The 22,684-nt window shown below is 39.8% G+C and overlaps 1 protein-coding gene across 1 annotated transcript; it reads left to right on the top strand.

Annotated features, from left to right (window-relative positions):
- The first annotated feature begins 15,025 nt into the window (after positions 1–15,025).
- Positions 15,026–17,491, top strand: LOC148017586 (auxin-responsive protein IAA27-like). The gene is made up of 4 exons (XM_087663223.1): positions 15,026–15,960; positions 16,210–16,518; positions 16,627–16,688; positions 16,814–17,491. Exons 1-4 carry the CDS (start codon positions 15,269–15,271, stop codon positions 16,840–16,842), a joined length of 1,092 nt encoding a protein of 363 aa, XP_087519349.1. The 5' UTR covers positions 15,026–15,268; the 3' UTR covers positions 16,843–17,491.
- Positions 17,492–22,684: the final 5,193 nt, after the last annotated feature.

Below are 22,684 nucleotides of genomic sequence, written 5' to 3'. Positions count from 1 at the left end.
CGGAAGGTCCCCAAGAACAATGAACTCTACCTTTTTGCACAAAAAACAATGTAAAAGCATGAACAACAAGAAGCAAGAGACCAATTGGGTTCAATCTCCCCCCATACCTTGTGTGAGCGCTTCACAAAGCATGTATTTTATGTATATTTCCATCTTCATGCTCAATAATAGCCCAATTTACAAAAATATGACAAGCTTTTAGCTTTTGAGTTTGCTTTCTACAAAAATGGAAAATAAAGCTAATGGACGGTGCCCATGGAGTCTGGCACGCTCAATCTCAATGTCCAAATAGAAATAACATATCCGTGCGCATAGGCGCATACAAAATAATAATCAATAATCAATGTCTCGATAGACATAACAAAATATAGGCGTGGCGCCTATCAAAATATAATCCAAAGGTCGAATACTCGCTAGACTCCAATACTTTCCTCCGCCACTGCTGCTATCTCTACACATCAACTGAAGCATTCACAATCGTTAGTAAAATAATACAATTAAACCAACAAAAGTGAATACCTAGCAGTCTTCAGCTACAAAAATAAATCAACTGGTTAGAAATAAATCCTAACCTTAATTTATTACGAGTGCGCACTCTAAACTCATAAACGTTTATTAATTTAATATGCATTTTGCGGAATCACCCACTATGGAATCACCCATGTACACACTAAATTAATGAAACGCCCGAAAAGGACAGGCGTCCCCATCAACTTCTTGCACAAAGAATCCTCTTTGTGTATGAGCCCCGGTCATCTAAGTTTACGGAATCCACCGTAAAACCTCACGGAATCCACCGTGGCACGAAATCCACCGTGGCACGGAATCCACCGTGGAACATGCCTCCTGGCATCATACCCCCGGGGTGGGATAGCAATTGACCTCAATTGCTATTAGCTCAATGTGGAGCTAACAGAGTGGGGAAAGCATTTAAGTCTCTAGCGTGCATCCATTGTGCTTCCTCTACAGGATGGTTCTTAAATTTTACTAGATATCTAGAATATCTTCGGCCAGTTCTAGTGGTCATGTAGTCAGTGTCTATGATGGCTTCTGGTTCAAGTATTTCAGTCTCTTCCTCTAATAAAGGTGGGTTTTCATAAACAGGGTGGATAGGTAATTGGCCTCTAAATGGTCTCAATAAACTAATGTGAAATGTATTGTGAATTTTGCAATGAGATGGTAATTCTAACTTGAATGCATTATCATTGATCTTATGAATGATTCTAAATGGTCCATAGAATCTAGGAGCTAATTTGACAACTGGATGTCTATCTACACTTTGCAGTCTACATTTTTCTATTCTCAGCCAAACATAATCATCAACTTTAAAATTCATGGCTTGTCTTTTCTTGTTGGCTTGTTTGGTATATGATTGCTGGGCTTTAGCAATCATATCCTTAACCTCATCAAAAATACTATTATGCATAGTAGCAATATCATCAGCACTCTGAATTCTATTAGACAAAGATGCAATAGGTGTAGATAATCTATATCCATAAATGACTTCAAAATGTGCTTTCTTTGTAGATGTGTGCGGTGTATTGTTGTATGCAAACTGTAATAAATGCAAATGAGTGTCCCATGTTTGAGGTTTAGAGATAGTATATGCACGTAAAAGATCTAGAATGGTGCTGTTTGTGGCTTCTGTTTGTCCATTTGTTTCTGGATGAAATGCAAATCAGAAATCAATCTTTGTGCCTAGATTTGCAAACAGTGTAATCCAAAAATTGTTACAAAATCTAGAATCACGATCTGAAATGATAACTTTGGGCAATCCATGATTAGTAAAAACAGTTTTCAAAAATAATTGTGCTGCTTGTGATGCTGTTAAAGTTTTTTTACATGGAATGAAATATGCTTGCTTACTAAATCTATCTACAACTGTCCAAATCATGTCATGGTTAGATTTAGTATTTGGTAAACCAGTAATGAAATCCATAGAGATATGTTCCCAAGGTTTAGATGGAATAGACAAAGGCATTAGTAATCCATACTGTTTACCATGATGTCTCTTTACTCTTTGACAAATCAAACAATCAGAAACGAAATTAGATACATCTGCATCCATATGCGGCCAATAAAAATCTTCAGTTAACATGCGTAATGTAGATATGATACCTCTATGACCTTGATATGGGGGACAATGAATTTCATGCAAAACAAAAGATCGGAATGGAATAGTAACACACAGTCTCTTTTCATAAAACATAAATCCATCATTATATGACAATGAATCAATAGGAATGAAATTATTTTGAACTAATTTTTGCCAATCAGAATGAAAAGTAATATCCTGGTGATATGTATCTTTCATAGCAATTAAAGAATCAAAAGATATGACAGAAATATTATGAATTGCAGGTCTTCTACTCAATGCATCAGCAACTACATTTTCTTTTCCACGTTGGTATTGAATGATAGGATGAAAACTTTGAATGAAGGAAGCCCATTTGATATGACGGTCAGAAATTTGGGGTTGGCTAAGTAAATGTCTAATGTTTTGCTGGTCAGTCTTTATCATGAATTCTGAACCCATTAAGTAGTGTTTCCACTGTCTTAATGCTTGTACAACTGCTAATAGTTCTTTGTCATAAGTGGAATATTTCAGCTCAGAGGGTTTCAACTTAGAACTAGAATATGCTATAGGATGATTGTCTTGCATTAGTACGGCTCCTATTCCTGATCCGCTAGCATCGGTCACAACTAGAAAGAATGGTCTATTAAAATCAGGCAATTGTAGAACAGGGGCATTGGTTAATGCACGTTTCAGTAAGTCAAAGGATTTCTGCTGAGTTTCAGTCCATTGATAAACAATTCCTTTCTTGAGAAGTTTGGTTAATGGTAAAGCAATTAATGAGAAATTACGTACAAACTTCCTATAGAAACTAGCAAGACCAAGGAATGAGCGTAACTCATGCACGTTTTTAGGAACAGGCCAATGCAATATTGCATCAATTTTCTTAGGATCAACTTTAATTCCTTCTTTTGATACAATATGACCTAAATACTCAATTTCTGTCTTAAAGAATTCACTCTTTTCAGGGTTTGTAAACAATTGATTTTCTTTCAGTAATTGAAAAACTAATGATAAATGCTCATAATGCTTTTTTTCACTTTGACTAAACACCAAAATATCATCAAAGAAAACAATCACACAGTACTGATATTTCAGAAAGATACGGTTCATCATTCTACTAAAGGTGGCAGGGGCATTAGTCAATCCGAATGGCATGACTAAGAATTCGTAATGGCCAAACTGTGTTCTGAATGCAGTCTTAAATATGTCAGATCTATCTAGCCTCACCTGATGATATCCAGACTTAAGGTCAATTTTACTAAATATAGAAGATCCTTGCAGTTTGTCCATAAGGTCATCAACTCTAGGTATAGGATACCTATTCTTTACAGTGATTTTATTTAAAGCTCGGTAGTCAATACACATACGATAAGTATTATTCTTTTTCTTAACTAAGAGTACAGGTGCACCAAATGGAGAACTGCTAGGTCGAATTAAACCTCTATTTAGTAATTCTTCAACTTGACTCTGGATTTCTTTTTGCTCTATTTGATTGTGCCTATATGGTGCTTTGCAAGGTGGTTGTGTGCCAGGGATTAAGTCAATCTTATGGTCTTTTGGACATGAAGGAGGTAAACCTGGTGGTAGGTCTTCTGCAAAACAGTCCTTAAAATATGCAAGAAATTCCTTATGCCTAGGGTGCATATGATTTTCCTTTGCGTGCAATTCATTCACCCAAATGAGATATGATTTAGTACTCTTGCGTAATGCACGTTTTGCTTGAGTATGCGAAAGCAGTGGAAAAATATTAGATGAATGCATACCATATAATGTAATAGATTTTCCTTGAAAATTAATATTCATTGTGTGTGTGGAATAATCTATATTTGGATTATGCTGGTGTCGCCAAGGCATTCCTAAAATAATGTCGCTTGACTGTAATGGAACAACTAAGAAATTTCTTCTTTCAGTGTATGAACCAATTTGAATCTCTAAATCTTGTACTTCTTGTGTGCCATTGTACCTAGTGCCTAAAAATGCAGCTTTTATGCGATAATGCATAGGTACAGTCTGTAATTTCAATTTCTTTACCAATTTTGCTAAAATAAAGTCATGAGTACTACCGTCATCATGCAAGATAGTTCTTTCCTTTCCATGCACCAAACATTTCATAGTCAATAATGAATGTGGAGTAGGCATACCTGGTAAAGTGTCGGAAGTAGTAGTAGTGTCATCCTCATCTTCAGTGAAATCAGGCATATCCTCATGCTCGTCTTCGTCCATGGCTCCAAGATAGTTGATATGTGCTGGTGGCTTCTTTGAATGACAATTTGCTGCGAGATGCCCCGGCTGGTGACACTTATAGCATACTATTGGCTTGGCTTTGGTTACATTATTTGCAATGGCTGGAAGTCTGGGTACATTTGGATTTGCTTGTGGAATAGGCTTAGGATTTGGATTGACATTGGATGGTAATGCAGGTGGTTTAGCCCAATTCTTGCGGAAAGATGGTGAAGAGAAACGACTTGGATTAAACCTTCTAAAATTGGAATTGAATTGTTTAGATCCATAATTACCATTGGCTTGGAATTGCTGTGGTCGTCCGTCTCTACCGCGTAACTTATCTTCAGTGTCGTGAGCTAGTGAGATGGCGTCTTCAAGGGTAGCAGGCTTGAACATGTTCACTTCAGCGTAGTAATGTCCAAGAAGTCCAGACATATACTTCCGCTTATGTGTCGTGTCTGGTACGTCTTCAAGCATGCGTAGCTGTAGGAGTGCATTCCAAAAACGCTCTGTATACTGTGGAATAGGCTCACGATCCCGTTGTTGAAGTAGATCCCATTGCTTGATAGCCTTCTCATGAAATTACGGTGGAAGGAAATTCTGCATGAACTTCTTCTTGAAATCTTCCCAAGTAGCAGGACATTCTATGCTCTTGCGTACTACAGTCCACCAAAGTGATGCTCTGACTACCAAATGATTAGTAACACACTTGATTTTATCTTTTTCTGGATAAGTTTCCTCATGGAAATAGTCATCAAACTGGCTAATGAATGATAAAATAGTATTTCCTTCTCGTATGCCATTGAAAGTGCGAAATTTGAAACTTCGTTTACTTATCTTTGATTCCTTGCGAATGGTTTGTGCTTCAAGAGTGGCGTCGATGGTACGTCGAATCAAATCTTCAGCTTGAGGTTCTTCTTTGTCGGTAGACACTCTTTGTAATTTTGTCAATTGCGCTTGCAATGCTTGCCTAGCCCTTCATTCTTCTTCCAATTGCAGCATGATTAGATCCAGCTTTTGTTCCATGGTAGGCTCAGGTAGATCGTCTTCAGCCATAGGATCATCCATATGTGGGGTCGTCATCCTGTAAAACTCAAAAGACCTTTTCTCACTCAAAATCAAGTTAGCGGGATGAGCGTAGCTCAAATTCGGGGTTACAAGGCTATGTATTTTTGGGTATTTCTTTCTCAATTTTCAGAAAATCTGCGATATTTCCTTCTTCGTTTGCTGAAAATACTTCAGCGGACCTGCGGATAGGTAGAATACTTTGCCACGAACAACTTTCCAGTTCAGAGTTTTTGCGCAGGAACAGCCCTTCTAGGAGTTTTAAGCACTAGTCAGTTCTGACTCCAGTTGACTAGTCTGACTTGCAGAGTTGCAAACTTAGCCGACTTGCAGAGTTGCAGACTTGCAGAACTTAGGCCGACTTGATGAACTTGCAGGACTTGATTCCAGTCGACTTGCAGGACTTGACTTTTGGTGTGCAGGACCTGGAGTTTGGTGACTTTCTTGCCCTGTGTGACTTGCAGAAACCTTGCTGTGACTTAAGAGATTAAGCTTGAAAAGCTTAATGAGGCCGTCGACTGATTTCGTGGGGGGGGGGGCGTTTTGCTGACAACGCGTGATTTTCGGAACCTCCTCAGATACCACAATGTCAAATTGTGAAGCAATTAAGCTTCTTATAAGCTTAAGTCAAGCTTAAACATATGAGAGATAAAAGATATGAAATTTTTTTTCTCACAGAATGTTCACGACTTGATGAAGGAGATGGATGCGTGGTCCTCCGCCTGCACAGCCTGGTCCTTCGCGATCTGACAGTAGAAACAGGGGTTCTTGATCGCCAGAAGTCTGCCTGTATCGACGGTTCGCGATGAGATTGACTGTAGAGCCCGATCGTTCCAGGAGCTCCGCCTTCGCACGAGATGGGTAGCGATTGGAAGCTCTTGATCTCAGCTCCGCTCTGATACCACTGGTGCGCAGATCGGTCGATGTATGCTCACGTAGTGAATCCCGGAAGGTCCCCAAGAACAATGAACTCTACCTTTTTGCACAAAAAACAATGTAAAAGCATGAACGACAAGAAGCAAGAGACCAATTGGGTTCAATCTCCCCCCATGCCTTGTGTGAGCGCTTCACAAAGCATGTATTTTATGTATATTTCCATCTTCATGCTCAATAATAGCCCAATTTACAAAAATATAACAAGCTTTTAGCTTTTGAGTTTGCTTTCTACAAAAATAGAAAATAAAGCGAATGGACGGTGCCCATGGAGTCTGGCACGCCCAATCTCAATGTCCAAATAGAAATAACATATCCGTGTGCATAGGCGCATACAAAATAATAATCAATAATCAATGTCTCGATAGACATAACAAAATATAGGCGTGGCACCTATCAAAATATAATCCAAAGGTCGAATACTCGCTAGACTCCAATGCTTTCCTCCGCCACTGCTGCTATCTCTACACATCAACTGAAGCATTCACAATCGTTAGTAAAATAATACAATTAAACCAACAAAAGTGAATACCTAGCAGTCTTCAGCTACAAAAATAAATCAACTGGTTAGAAATAAATCCTAACCTTAATTTATTACGAGTGCGCACTCTAAACTCATAAACGTTTATTAATTTAATATGCATTTTGTGGAATCGCCTGCTATGGAATCACCCATGTACACACTAAATTAATGAAACGCCCGAAAATGACAGGTGTCCCCATCAACTTCTCGCACAAAGAATCCTCTTTGTGTATGGGCCCCGGTCATCTAAGTTTACGGAATCCATCGTAAAACCTCACGGAATCCACCGTGGCATGGAATCCACCGTGGAACATGCCTCCTGGCATCACACTGCAATCTGAGATTTTTGCTCTGCCCTGCTTTCGGTGCCTCCATAGGCACTATCCAAGAGAAGGAGTGGAAGAATGGGAGAGATTCTTACTCGTGGCTACAAGGAGAAGCTCACTCAAGAGATAAGAAGAGAGATGGAGGCCAAAACGTTTTCTTGCTAGTTTCTTCTTCTTCTTCCACACTCTTTACAATGTACACAAAGTATAGATAAGATGCAACATAAAGGAAAGTGGCCTACTAAGTCAAACAATGCATAACCGACTACACTAGTCGACTGGCGCTATAACTATGCCAGCTGTAAATAGGTGTAACAACCTGAATATAATAAGTAATGAGTCAGTGGCCATGTGTGAGTCATAATGACCACCGACGTGCTAAGTGTAGACGTGTGGACCCATCTAACCAGGTGGTCCATCATTAATATCCGCATGTGTTGAGCTTGTCATCTCAACACTTTGTTGCCAGGCATTTCAAAAATTTCAGCTTGCTACTTGATCTATGCTGAAAGCCTGTCTTATGATCTACGCCACTCAACTTGCCCACAATTCACCCTTTGCATATAAGGCTTTTGAAGGCCTACACATAAGCTACCTCCCACATAAATATATGATTTTTAAACTTAACCAAATATCTAGAGTATCTACGGCCAGTTCTAGTGGACATAAAGTCAGTGTCTAAAATAGTTTCAGGTTCAAGGATTTTAGTTTCTTCTTCTAACAAATGAGGGTTTTCATAAACAGGGTGAACATGTAATTGGCCTCTAAAAGGTCATAACAAACTGATATGAAAAGTATTGTGGATTTTCCAATGTTGTGTAAGTTCTAATTTAAATGCATTGTCATTGATTTTGTGAATGATCTTGAAAGGTCCATAAAATCTAGGAGCTAGGTTGGATCAATCAATAATGCGACAAAAGACCTCTAAAGGTACATAAGAAGGCTGACACTACAAGATAGAGTAGCAACTAAAGAATCCCTTGAGACCCTTATGAAACTTTTTAAAGAAGTCCCAATGGCTCAAGCCTTAAACCAAGGCCCTCTTTCTAGCCAAATTCATCCTAGAAATGTGGGTGATCACCTTGCAAATGTAGCCACCTTAACAATTTTTAAAGGACAGTATAATGAAGCCAATGACATTTGGGTAGCAAAGTTCCTAGTAACATGTGTGATCCATAACACTATTACCTAGGGAGTCTGTATAAATGAGATGGTCAAATCATAATTTAGACAAAGAAATCCAAGAAGTAGAAGCCATCGAATTGGACTTATTAGAGAGCTTACCTAAACTCCTAAATCAAAACTAGAGCAAATCTCCTTCTCTTACAACTCAACCAGTGTATGCAATGCAAACAATGAAAGAAAATTGCTTGTTGAGCAGCATTTGCAAGGAATCGCACTCTTTGAATTTCCTTGGTGAATGCTTCCTTGAAGGCTCGCTAAAGATATCAAGCTAACATTATATTTGCCCAAACCAAATACATAAGTATGGCTAAATGGCCATTGTTTTGTCAAAAACACGGATTTAGAGCATGGCAACTACGGAGGTTGGAAGATGAATACTAGATTCGTAGTCACATGGATAACAAATAGACCAATTGTTACATAAGTGAATTAGGTTCCAAGATGGAAGCTTGGACTCATAAACACAAACTTGTGTAAGAGACTGACAATGATAATGACACTAACCGAAAGTACAAAGCATCATGATATTGCATTACTAATTGAAAGTGATAGTCAAGTTGTCATATCTTTCAACACCCCCCTCAAATGATGAGTTCATACACTTGTTGGCTTTTGCTCCCCCTACAAGATGACATGGCCCAAGAGACTAGCCCATAGGCTACCTAATCAAGTTAAAGCTTGAAACTGTACGTCTTTGGCAAGGGTTTTTACAGCATCCACTAAGGGAAATAAAGTCCACTATGGGAAAGATAATTTCTTCAAAACAATCTGTGAGAGTTGTTCTTGATAAGTGGAAGCATCTTCTTCATCCATGAACTGATTTTTATGGTTACCATTTTGCACCTATTGTGCTCTTTTCCTATGGAAACATTCACTAGTGTGCCCAATCTTACCACAATAATGACATGTGACTTGATCCTTGTTTTTGGTGTTGAATCCTCGTCCACATCCTTTTGCTCCATAGGTTCCTTTTGTGTACAAGAGATTGTCCTTTGAGATGGTTTCTTTTGCATCCTTGTTTTTACTTTCTCCATCAAGTAGAGAGTGGTCAATGTCTTTGAGTGAGAGATTAGGAACATTACTTAGGGTAGACACAAGGTTCTCATATGGTTCTTAATTTACACTTGCTAGTAGCACTGCTATGGCTTCATCCTCATCTATGTTTTTCTTTAAAGTTGCAAGTTGATTTTTAGGCTCTTAAACTTGTTAATGTGCATGGTCATAAAAGAACTATCCTTTACATCTAGCTTATAAAATTGCATGAGTAATTTTACTTTTGAGTTTTTAGCTTGAGTTCCAAAGATCCTGTCGAGCTCATCCCATGCCTTTTTGGCATCTTTGATGCCAAAGATATGGTGCAATACATCATTAGATAGTCCTCATGCAATGATGCCTAGAGCTTTGTTGTTCACATTTTTCCACTCTTTTGTCTTAAATTGGACTTCTTCAACGAACCCGTCTTCATCATCTTCCTTCTTGCCATCTACATCTCTTGTATCGTCCTTAAATAGATCCCAAAGGTCTCTCCTCATGAGATGGTACATTGTCTTTTCTTTCCAGGCATGAAAGCCTTCACCATTGAATTTGGTTATTTGCTCAAGTTCAAACAATTTGAAGAAGGTCTTATTGCTATTATACTCAAGCAGTGTCTATCCTTTTACAACGAGATTGAGGCTTACAAGGGATTTAATCAATTGGGCATTTCACATTAAAAATCTTCTTGTTTTTCATTGTAAGAATTGAGTTAAAACCAACAAATGAGTTGTTTTTGAATGTGCTAAGAACACAAGTGCCAAGAAGCACTATGTTAGTATCAAAAGATACTAGCTTGATGTCAAGCTTTTATGATGCTTGATTTCAGGTGGTCTCCTTAATCTTCTGGTGGGTTGCTCCAAATTTTTTGCACTTGCTGGAAAGTGACCAATCTGAATGATAGAGGATTACTTGAGATGGGAACGGTGAGAAATTGGAGTGGAAAATAGCTTGAGCTTGGTGGCTATGGAGATTCTGTTAGGGTTTGTAGGATAGATTGGTTTTTTGTTTTGTGAAGTAACTATAGTGGATCATTCTATTGAAGAGGCCCAATGGATGCATGCCCGTGACCTAAGTGCTTACCCCTCACTGCTCGCTCCACATTGAGCTAATAGCAATTGAGGTCAATTACTATCCCACCCCGGGGGTATGATGCCAGGAGGCATGTTCCATGGTGGATTTCGTGAGTTTTTTTAATTCCACGGTGGATTCCATGAGGTTTTGCACTGGATTTCGTAAAACTATATTTATTTGTCGGGGCTCGTACAAGGTGGATTCCTTGTGCGAGAAGTTGACGGAGACGCCTGTCCTTTTCAGGCGTCACATTAATTTAATGTGCACATGGGTGATTCCACAATGGGTGATTTTACAAGATACATATTTAAATTAATGGATGTTTATGAGTTTAGAGTGCACTCGTATTAAATTAAGGTTAGGACAGAGTTCCAACCTATTTATTTATTTTGTAGCTAAAGACTGCTAGGTATTCACTTTTGTCATTTTAATTTTATTATTTTCTAACAATTGTGAATACTTCAGTTGATGTGTAGAGCAAGCGACAGTGGCGTTGGGAAGCACTAGGCGATAGTGTGTATTCAAATTACCTAGAAGAAATTATCATTTTTGATGGGCGCACATCTTATCATTAAAGGCGTGGCGGTAATATTTATTTAGGTATGCTTATTTATTGAAGCACTTGACAAATATTTATTATTTCGTATGCGTATGGATGCATGGTTTAAATATTTCATTATTGGGCATTGTATTTGGGCACAGCCCGATTTTTGGGGCGCCCAACAACTTTATTCTTTATTTGGACAAGAGCAAACACAAAAGCTAAAGCATGCTAATTGTAAAATTGGGCTATTTTTGAGCTTTGAGATGAATAAATTTATAATTACATACCTTGTGAAGCGCTCACACAAGGCATAGGGCGAGATTGTACCCAATTTGTCTTTTTGCCTCATATCGTGCAAATCTTCTTTCTTGCTTTTTGAGCTTTAGTAGAGTTCTTTGTTCTTGGGGACCTTCCGACGCTCGATATGTATGCATCTAGCATTCGATTTGCGCACCAAAAGGCCACTTATGCCCAGCTGCCTATATTTACTTATACTTATTTTCTGCACACAAGTACATTGCAAGTTGCAACCGCCCATCACTACCACTTTATTCTTTACTCTTCTTATGACAATAGAATAAGGGAAGACATGACACACTTTGCTATTGATAGAGTGCCCACAAATGGTCTTGCTCTCTTCCTTGAATTCCATAGTCCTTGCTTCCACGAGTGCTCTCACTTTGGCTCCACCTTTCAAGTGGTATTAGCGTGGGCATTCAAGGAGCTTCGCCAGCATTCACTTTAGCTTAGGAAGAGAGCTTCATTCATAGCTTTCATGGCAACCACTCATTGAGGTATGCGTTAGTCCCATTGCTTTTCGGATCACTTTCCAACATTGATTAGGGCCTTCCCCCAAAACTTTTGAGCCTTGCCAAGTGGTCATTGAGCTTAGTCATTGTAGCAGACAATTGGCAATCATCAATGCGATTTGCACTTGATTTGCTACCCATGTTCCTAACATCTTTCACCTCTTTCAACTCTAGTTGTTCACTCTATGCAAGATAGATCTACTGTTCACCGTGTGTAGCACAAACCTGTTGTTCACTATGACCTTTTGTTCACTATTGTTCAAGAGATAGACCTAATGTATATTGTCTGGACATCAAGTATTTGCTTGGGTAATGCACTACGGATGCTTATGAGGCAAGTTTGTTATGCTTGGATGATATGTTGATGCTTGTGAAAGGATTTTGGATTGATTAGAGCTTGTTTAGCTCACTATTTGGAAGGTTCTTTGCTGTTATACCTTGTGGACAACAAGCTTATGGGTTGAAAGCTTATTTATTACATGCTCACATGCACTTTCAAGATGATGCTACATGGAGGTATTGATGCTTGGCATTGATTATTATGCCTAGATATGCTTATATTGAGCTCTAAGCCTTGGTTTTGAGCTCCATTGAATATATACGTCTAATGGCTATTTGCTTTTGTGGTTTCCCATTTATGGGTTTGAAGGATAATTGCGGCTATATGTTTCCAGATGTATTGATTTATGTCTTTGGGCACCTCGATATTATGAGACACATGTATTGAGCTTTGCTTTGCTCTTGGACATTCTAGATTTGCTTCTGTGGGAGCACCTTGATAATTTCTCATTGCAGTGCTTGGTTTATTCGAGAAGTGGAAGTCTCTTGCTTACACATATATGCTTGGTTGGTTTCAGTATACACAATCTTGTAGACATTGATGATTGTGAGCTGATTTAGCTTTGGTTTGCATACATGGCACTTTTTCTTATCAAACAGGTTTGTTAGTTTTGGATACACATTACTCTCTTGTTTGGGATTACATCTATGTTCTTGACATATTTGGGTCTTTGGTAGTATTTGGTACCTAGGAGGTTTGTGCTTATCTTGCATTGCTAGTTGTATTACATATCTTTGTTCCTACTTGGATATTCCTTGTACTTACATTTACTAGTACTAACTGCCCGCACACTTGTACATTGTAGGTGGCAACCACTCGTCATCATTGTCACTTTATTCTTTATTCTTTTTATGAAAATAGAATAAGGGAAGGTAGGTCACACATTTTAGAGTTTCGACATATGGTCTTGCTTACTCTTGTGTTAAAGCAAAATGGGTAAACAAGAGGCTTGATGAGAGCTAGGCGTCTAGCAAAAAACTCAAATCTTTGTAAAGTAGTTGATAGGAATTATAGTGTGTAAATACTACAATTTGTGACCGAGAAAGCGCCTTAGTAATATTGACACTATGCGGTTGATAGTTGCTTTGTGAGTTATAAACATTTGTTTGCAAATTGGGTTTGTCATGATTTGAAATTTGAAGAGATCAATATTCGGTCTCCATTGCATCATTGATTGTGTGATATGAAGGAAGTAGTATCTCAACATTTTATGGAGATTAATTAGCAATAATAGCAGGGTGGTGTGAATGAATTTGGCAAGATGTTTTGAGCTCACCTAGATGTAGGTAGAGAGCCCTTTTATATTTGGATGCATGGCTTCAAAATAAAGTTTGCAATTTATAGGAAATAGATCAGTGAGAAGAATTTAACATACATGGTGGTTTGTGAAATCAGACAAGAAAATTGATTGATTCAAATTTGTAATGGGGTTCAAGTGATAATAATAATAGGGTGGTGTGAATGGATTTGATGAGATAATGTGAGCAGCTTCCTTGGAGGTTGCCCTTTCATTGTTTGTAAAGTGAAATAGCATACATTTTTTGTGCACATTTTGCTTTTTAGTTGCCAATCTATCGATGCATTCAAAATCTTCTTTGTGTTTTGAAGCCATGCGTTTTGTCTCCAATCTATCACCTTGCACAAGTTGGCATAATACTCCATCATCTCCTAATAATTTCATAAGCTAGTGTTTGTGGAGTGTGAGAGGCGATGAGACTTGAGGGACGAGACGTTTCATTCTTTTAGTGCTTCCTTCTAATCCTTTGCCAAGTGGTATAGTAGAATGGTTACACATATTACCGTATGGGGTTAATCCATTTCCCAATTGGTGCAACACAATGATTATCAAAATGTTCCCATCTAGGGTATATCGCACAACCAGTTTGGTACATTACAAATATTATCAACAATGTGATATGGGGACCAATTGTTTGGTCTATGTCGCGTCAATTGGTGCAATACAATTGCTATTGATATAGTCAGCAATGATGTCACAAGGGGCTAATTGTTGGCTCTTATGAACCCATTGCAAGTTGGTGCAATATAAAAATAACCAAGATCATCATAAGTATTAAAGGGGACAGATTTTTGGGCCTAAAGACTTTGCCAAAGTGTGGGGCCAAGTCCTTTGTCAATAGATAAACTATGAACAATGCGATGACATAAGGGGCTGATTGTTGGCAGTAACACCTTGTCCAATGGTGCAATATAACAGTTACTAACAGTTACCAACAACATCATGGGGGGGGGGGGCAATTGCGATCTCTTATTAAAGTGAAGTACAAAAGTAACCAAACATCATCATATGGTGTTGGTCCTAAAGCCATTGCAAAGGTGTGAGATACAACAGTTAGGAGAAAACACAGATGAGATGGGGCACAGTTGTAGCTTGTTGACTAGGGCAACTTTGCCAAGAGTGACGAACAAAAGTATATGGGATGGGGCCAACTGTTGGGGTTCGAGAAGAGGCTACTAGTCCTAAAAGGGCTCTCCCTACATGAATATATAAAATCCCTAGGGAACAAGAACCATGTAGGGTATAACGACAAGGATGCCTTTTGGGAAAGGGCGGGATATATATTTGTTGTGAGGCGGTCGGCCACGAAGCGGGCAGTGGGGCCGCGCGGGAACGCCCGCGTTGCGTGGTGTGGAAGGGCAAAGGCCGCACGGGGCCCGCGTACGATGGCGACAGGCCCACGTCACGAGCTGACGTGGGTGGGTGGTTTTTTGTCCCACGGGGAATTCCGCTAAGGAGCCGGTCGCCAAAAGCTAAAACCGGTCGCGCACCATCCGACCAGCCGGTGCTCCCACACCCGCTCAGCCGGTAAAGCCCCCCTCTCTCTCTCTCTTCCTTTCCTTCTCTCTCGCTCCCCCTCCCCCTTCCCCTTCTCCCCCGGTCTCGTGTCGCCTGCTTGCGCCATAGCCACAGTTTCAGAAACCTTCATCATATAACCCATCTCCTCCTCCCTTCTCTCTCAGCCACATTCAGCGCCCCCTCACATTTTTCCCTCCCCCAAAGCCCCCTTTTAGCCTCTCACGCACCTACCTACTTACCTACCTTCCTATTTCTGACTCCCCCCCCTTCTTGTGGCTGTGTCTTACCTCTCCCTACTTCCCTCCGTGTATCCCTTTCCTCTATGCAGGGACCTTACACCATGCAGCCCCACAGCCTCTCCCTCGCCTTCAACAGCCCTTCCATCGACCGCAACGCAGCAGACAGCGCCTCCTCTGTCGTCATCTCCCGCGGCGATCATGGAGAAGCCGCCTCCGCTGAGAGCTCTGCATCCGCACTCAAGGAGCATGATTACATCGGCTTGTCTGAGGTCTCCTCCTCGTCTTCGGCATCCGTTTCGAGGCAGGACGCAGAAGACCTGGAAGAAACGGACCTGTGTTTGGGATTAGGGTTAGGGTCTTCCCGGCACCGTGCGGCCTTGAAGCTCAAGGAGGCTCCCGTGCTGTCTCTCTCAGAGCAGGGGTTGAAAATATCTTCGGATGCTCCGGTGCCTTCTTGTAGGAATGGAACGAAACGCCTGTTTTCGGAGGCAATGTCTGAAGTCAGCCGTGGCGACGCAGTGGATTCCAAGCAGCCTTTGGCCGTCAAGGATTCACAGGGTCTGTTCCGAACTGCTCAGAGTGTTCCGCATTTCGGCCGCACCGCTCTTCAAATGCCTGCGGGGAAAGCTGTCGGCATGGCTGCTGCCAAATCTGCAGAGGGGTCTGGTGCACCTTGGAGTTCAGCCGTGGTTTACCCTTCCTTCAATGAGGCTTCAAAACACACCGCATTCCCTCAGCATCAAGATGATGGATCAACTGAGCCCCCTCCTGCAAAGTAAGTTCCTTCCACCTCTAAGCCGTTTTTACCATGTGATTGTCGGTCCTTGCAAGGTCTCTAGGCATTGTTTGAGATCCGTTCTCCCTTCATAATGCATTGCATTATGGGCTGTTAAGCAACTGGACCAGATACAGATTTCTTTATAGCCTTTTGAAACGTGTTGCATCACGGGCTGTCAGGCAATTGGATCGTGTGCGGCCTTCAGTGCACATGTATCTTACATGCCTATTTTTTCCCTTTCCTCAGGGATCGAGTTGTTGGATGGCCTCCAGTCCGATCCTACCGAAAGAACTTGGTTGTCCATCCACAGACAGTTGGGGGTGATGAAGAGGACAGCCAATCTACAATTTATGTGAAAGTTAACATGGATGGCAATCCCATTGGACGCAAAGTTGATCTCAATGCATTCAGTTCATATGAAAGCCTGGTGTCAGCTCTAGAAGAGATGTTTCAAGCTCCTGGGCATGGCGTGAGATTTTTGCGCAATTCAGACTCTATACTAACTTATGAAGATCAAGAAGGAGACTGGATGCTGGTTGGAGATGTACCCTGGAGGTAAGGTCCCATCCTTGGCCTTAATAGTCCACATAGTTTCGTTTTTCTGCATTTTTGATAGGGACATCCATGTCAATGCTCTAGCTGATGGCATGGTTTGTGGTACAGTATGTTCGTGAACACTGTACGACGGCTTCGCATTGTGCGTGGAACTGAAGCCTCTCGTCTATGTAAGAACTTGGCAGAATTCATTAAGCTTGCAAGATTTATTGGACTTGGTCTTTCTGTAGGGTCTTAATCCATGTTACGCAACTAGATGATTGCCTTAGTCTTATGAGGAATCTTAATTTTGCAGTGCCCAGGGTACAGAAGTTCCATGTGTAAAGGAATTTTGAACGCTCTGCAACACTCTCACTTCTGCGGCAAGCTCTTGGCTCATCATCCTGGCAAGCCTCCAAACAACTGATGCTGTCCAAGTGAAGTTCGACCACAGGGCTTAAAGTTCAGCAGCAATAATGTTGAAGTGTCTCTACAAATAATGTCTACTATAGGCCATCATGATGGGGACGTGCTCTTCGAGGCAGATGATGATGTTTTTGCTTACCCTGATGTTTAGTGAAGTCCCAGATTGTTCAACACGTATCATTGCTCAACCCTGATGAAAGCTTCTTCAAGCTACCATTCTTTTTTGAGTGCTGAAGACACTTTACTGTATTGAGTTGTCCAGCCTTTTTATTACTTTTTGCACAATGATTGCTGCAGAACACACACCACATGGATAGGAACTTTGCAGGAGAGGGCAGGTTTCAATGACACTCGATTATAGGCCCCAATTATCTCAATAGTCTGTACAAAATTACATCAGCTGCTTTCTTATCCACCAATATTAGCCTCAAACTGTATTATTTTTCAATCTTAATGCGACATTTTGTTAATTGTTTAATGAGGAACGGGAAAGTTTTCTGGTCAGGAGAAGCCTTCAAGGTTTCTGGAAGAAGGCCTAAGATTTTGTATTGAAATAAGGAAATCTGATCATTTTAGTTTCCTCTTAATCAAATCTTCTAGCTTTTGAAATTGACATGTTTATTTTTATCAGTTTATCTGCATGAGTGATTCATCTGCTCTGATTCCTTCCCTTATTTTCTGAGATTTACCATATTAATCATGATAGGCACTGCAATCCATGTTCCCTAATGAGCATATTTGTGGTAGGATTGAGTGCAGAAGCACTTTTCCACACACCACCCCGGTTGGGTAATGGAGATCAGAGATGGCACTGTGTAAAGAGAGCCTTTCAAAACAGTGTCTGATAAAACAACCCCAGCATCTTATTGGAATAGAAGTAAAGGATCTTGACATACCACCTTTGCACAAAGGTGACATTTCCTGTCTTGCAAGTTGCAAGGAATGTGCTGTGTTTCAAAATTCTTAGTTAACATGCCAGGCTACGTTGGATGAAAAATGTACACAAACATAATAACCATGAAGCACTTTAGGTCAAGTTAGTTAACTCTATAATATGGATGAGTGGAGTCATACTAAAGTTTAGTAGCTTTTTTTTGGGTTGTGCTTATGGGATTCCTTTCAGGACTGGACTTTCAATCTAGATAGTGTTTTAGAGAGCGCATGCACACGAAAATATGTAAACTTTGACTACATCTGTCAAAGAGCTGGTTTGCTTCAAAGAGAAGATAGAGGAATAGCGTCGTGCTGCATTATGCTTGGACAGGGATTAGGAATACAGCTATACTACAGACGACTGATGTTGGGACACTCACATTACTGAGAAGTTATTGGCAACACAGGGTCACTGATCATGGGTAGTGCATAGACATGTTGATACAATAATACTTGATTCGACTCAGCATGATTTGATGCATCACTTAAGATGCAGCAGTGCTCTCAAGCTAGTGCGTCTCTTATTTTATTCGACATTTTTCCACTTGAACTCTACCTAGGAGGAAATAAGAATGAAAATAAAGTAATGATCTTTGTAAAACCAATTAGAACTTCAAGGTAAGGGGGTGGATTATGGTTAGGATGAGGACTTGTTGGTTCTTGTTGCAAAATTCATTTCATATAGTTCTTCGTAGTGTAAAATTTGACTTGTACCTTTGTTTATTGTTGGATTCCCAAGACTGTTTTATCTCTTGGGCTTATGATATTTTTGCAAAGCCCTCTCCTTTAGAAAGCATTGCCCCATAAGGGCATGGAATTGTAATTGTTGATGTGTGCTATTGTTAGTCATAAGCTCACTAGTTTGTACATTTCATAGTTGTATCCTAAGGTAGACTAAGCAATCATCTCTCACACAGGAAAATTCACAAAGTTTGGGCCAATTGCTCAAGAGGGTTGTGTAATGTTACTTTGATCCATAGGGGTCATAATAGTTGGTAACTATTGTGCTGCAAGGAAGCTTGAAGGACAAGACACACTAGCAAAAGTGTTTACAGGTGGCTTTTGTATTAGTTGAACCATAACTAAATGTGACTTTATCCATGTGTGAACTATAAGTATCGATTGCACATGCCACGAGAGAATGAATTAACACATGTACATGCCACTAGCTTTGGCTTAGCTTGAATTCTCTCCAAAATTGGAGGGTTTTCTTGCAATGTCCATACTTTGTTGAAATGACATTCTTAATGTAACAAGCTATAATATTGACTAGGGTCATATTTAAAGATCGATAACATGGACACCGATGTTCCTTGCTAGCTTCTACTAGCAAGTTTACCTACAAAGAACAACTTCTTGTACGCTTGCAAAGATGTTCCTTGTACTCAATGATGTTACTGACCAGTTTACCTACGAAGAACACCCTCTTTTACACTCTCAATGATGTTCATTGCTCTCTCTTTGATTGATGTTAGGATGGTGATAGAGCAAGATTGGTGTTCGGATGGTAATATCATTGTCACAAGCAACTCCCTTTACTTGCTATACTTCTAGATAGTGTGCAAGTAGTGTATGTGATATCATCTGTGGTGTCATACGTTACTAATTTTGTATTTTGATGTGGTTCCTCACACCTCTTTAGGGTCCACATGTCCACACTTTATTGCATTTGGAAATGTGGTTGCATCATGTCTTGGTTCGTGTGTTCAACATATAAATGGTTTTGTATCTTGAATTGCCCTAGTATTGATTGTTAGATAGATGCTCTCTATTCGCCTTTGGGTGTCTTCTCTATATATTGTATTCACATGCATAGGCTCGAGATGTGTTATTTCTTCTAGGTAAAAAATGGTGCTTTTTTGAGCAAAATTAGTGTAATCTTTATCACTCACACACATGCATGCACATGCATGCACATGCATGTGGTGCATCACGTGCACATGCATGCACACACGCCCCCTTCTTGGCTCCCTCCTCCCTAAAAGAATCAACTCTATTTTAGAATTCAAGGATGGAAAAGAGACCCTAATCATTTTTGGATCACACGCACACACACACACACACACACACACACTACACACACACACACACACACACACACACACACACACACACACACACACACACACACACACACGTGCATGTGGGCATACATATGTATGTAGCATGTGCATGTGTGTGTCTTTCGTGCGCACACACGCACGCACGCACGCACCCTTCTTGGCTCCCTCCTCCCTAAAAGAATCAACTCTATTTTAAAATTCAAGGATGGAAAAGAGACCCTAATCATTTTTGGATCACACACACACACACACACACACACACACACACACACACACACACACACACACACACATGTGGGCATACATATGTATGTAGCATGTGCATGTGTGTTTGTCTTTTGTATGTATGTATGCATGTATGTCACCACATGCAATTAGTAAGACAAAGATTTCCTTGATGCTACTAGTTCTGAAATTTGGCAATGATATGATTGTTTCCATTGCTGATTATTGGGCTTGAGGTATATGTGAAAGATAATGATTCTTGTGATCACAAGGGTGTTGGACAACACCTACACCATTGAATTCTTAGGTTGGCGAATTGCTTAAGAGCTTTCCCTACGATGGCTTCTTTTGGACATATCTTGCATTTACTAGTGACTTTTCTCTACATTGAGCTTGTAGAGTGTGCCATCTACACTAGCTTCTTTTGGACATATCTTGCTAGATGGATTTACTAATGACTTTTCTCTACATTGACCTTGTGGTGGGTGTCATCTACAATTGCAATTTCACTTATGTGGATTGATCAATGATTCTTCTTTCCAACAACCGCTTTTAAAAGCACCCTTACTATACAAAAGGCTCTTGCCCTTGCACTTTCAATTGTAATTGATTGATGACTCTTATTTTTCACAAACACACATTTGGAAGCATCCTTTCTAGTAAATGATTCTTGGTCCTCCATTAGTGCCATTTTTGAGGCCAAATAGGTCGTTAGAGAATTTGATTGTTTTGTTAATCACATTTTAACTGGAGTAGAGGGAGAAGGGCACATTATTAGTTTCTCATTTTTCTTTAATTTAAAGCTTACATTAGCAATAAATAATGGCGGCACCTCTCTCTTGGTTCTCTTTTCCCTTTCATTTTGTGTTTAAAAGTCCCATTTCAAAGAACTTGACGACGACCTTGAAAAAAAATCACATTTTCCAAGAAAACATCGAAATGGCTATTTTTTGAATTTTGGTCATGTTCTATTTTTGAGCTTTGATTTTTGCAAGACTTACTTTTATATTTTATTTATATTCATTCATTGTTTTTACTTGTTCATTTTTTTCTTTTTGGCTTGCTTGTCTCCTAGGGGGAGGCTATAACGTTTGATTCTTTTGGGGGTTGATGAATTTTTCTCTAAGGAGACCATTTTGAAAATAGGAGAATTTTCATTGGTTAATATAAGGATTTGCCTTGTGCATATAGAAAAACATATTGGGTGCATTCATATTCATTACTTATTTTATTCATATTCATTCATTGTTTTTACTTGTTCATTTTTTTCTTTTTGGCTTGCTTGTCTCCTAGGGGGAGGCTATAGCATTTGATTCTTTTGGGGGTTGATGAATTTTTCTCTAAGGAGACCATTTTGAAAATAGGAGAATTTTCACTGGTTAATATAAGGATTTGCCTTGGGTGCATATAAGGATTAACATTGTTGTTATCTCACAAACTATTTCAAGGTTCTAGAAGATGTACTCCCAAGTCTCTATTATCATGAGTATAATATCGATTTTGCAAGAGAGTTTCCAAGAAAACAAACCATTTGTTCTATTTCTCCTAATAAAAAACATGTTTATTTCTATTAATTAAAAAAACTATTTAATTTAATAAAGAAAGTTGTCCTTCTTGCCTACATGTCATGGATCAACCCTTCGATGTGATGCAATTCGTGTCCTTCATGGATACATGGGGATACATGTGATGTTGAGGAGAACTCTGTCACTGCCTATTATTCTTGGCATATGCTTCTATTTCTTCATAGTGTTTTCCACGATTGTGTAAGCACTATCTTCCTCAAGCGCATTGCATCCTAATTGGTGGATGTCTCCAAGGCATCACACAATTTGGCTCCATGTTCAACAATAGTGTGGGTTCACGCACTAGATGCATGAGACAATAATTTCTGTAGAAGATCCAGCAATTGTTGCAAGAGCTACATCCTCATTGGCCTCGACAAGGTGATGGGGATTTTCTTAGCACCCTTATTGAGCTTGAAAGAGCACTAAGCTATGTGCTCATTCGACTGGTCCATAATGACTCGACCCATCATGTGGCCAACACTTTTGACATTGTGAGTCAACCATCCACAAATAATGCCACATTGTTGTTGATATCCTTGCCACCAAGCATAAATCATCGTACACCTCCATTCCAATTGGTGAGTGCTTGAGAAATGTCATAGGGGATTTCCAGAAAATCTCATTGCTGCCAAATGTGTGCGGTGCAATTGATGGCACTCACATCAAGTTGGCAAGAAAGCTTGACATTGAACAAATCTCGACACAGTATTGGTATAGGTATCATTTCCACTCTATTCTCACACGTGCCATTTTTGATGTACATAAAAGAATTTGGGATGTTTGTGTTTTGGCTCCAAGTGGAACAAATGATGTAGCTCATTGGAAGGCCACTTTACTTTATAGGTGCTTTTGGAACAAGAAAATTTTGTAAGAGCTAGCCATCAACATTTGAGGTGCGTGGGTGCTTCCCTATTTATTGGCAGATTTTGGCTATGGAGCTTATGGCCATCTCATCAGCCCATTCTATGAGGG

The sequence above is a fragment of the Lygodium microphyllum genome, chromosome 22, assembly GCF_053477565.2.
Source record: "Lygodium microphyllum isolate KBCC chromosome 22, Lygodium_microphyllum_v1.1.10, whole genome shotgun sequence".
Taxonomy (NCBI): domain Eukaryota; kingdom Viridiplantae; phylum Streptophyta; class Polypodiopsida; order Schizaeales; family Lygodiaceae; genus Lygodium; species Lygodium microphyllum.
Note: the sequence above shows the minus strand (reverse complement) of the source record. Positions and strands in the feature narration are given on the sequence as shown.

Coding starts and splice junctions, on each gene's coding strand:
- LOC148017586 (XM_087663223.1), top strand. CDS start 15,269: ATGCAGGGACCTTACACCATGCAGCCCCACAGCCTCTCCCTCGCCTTC. Junction 16,519..16,626: donor GTTGGAGATGTACCCTGGAG/GTAAGGTCCCAT, acceptor TTTGTGGTACAG/TATGTTCGTGAACACTGTAC. Junction 16,689..16,813: donor AACTGAAGCCTCTCGTCTAT/GTAAGAACTTGG, acceptor TTAATTTTGCAG/TGCCCAGGGTACAGAAGTTC.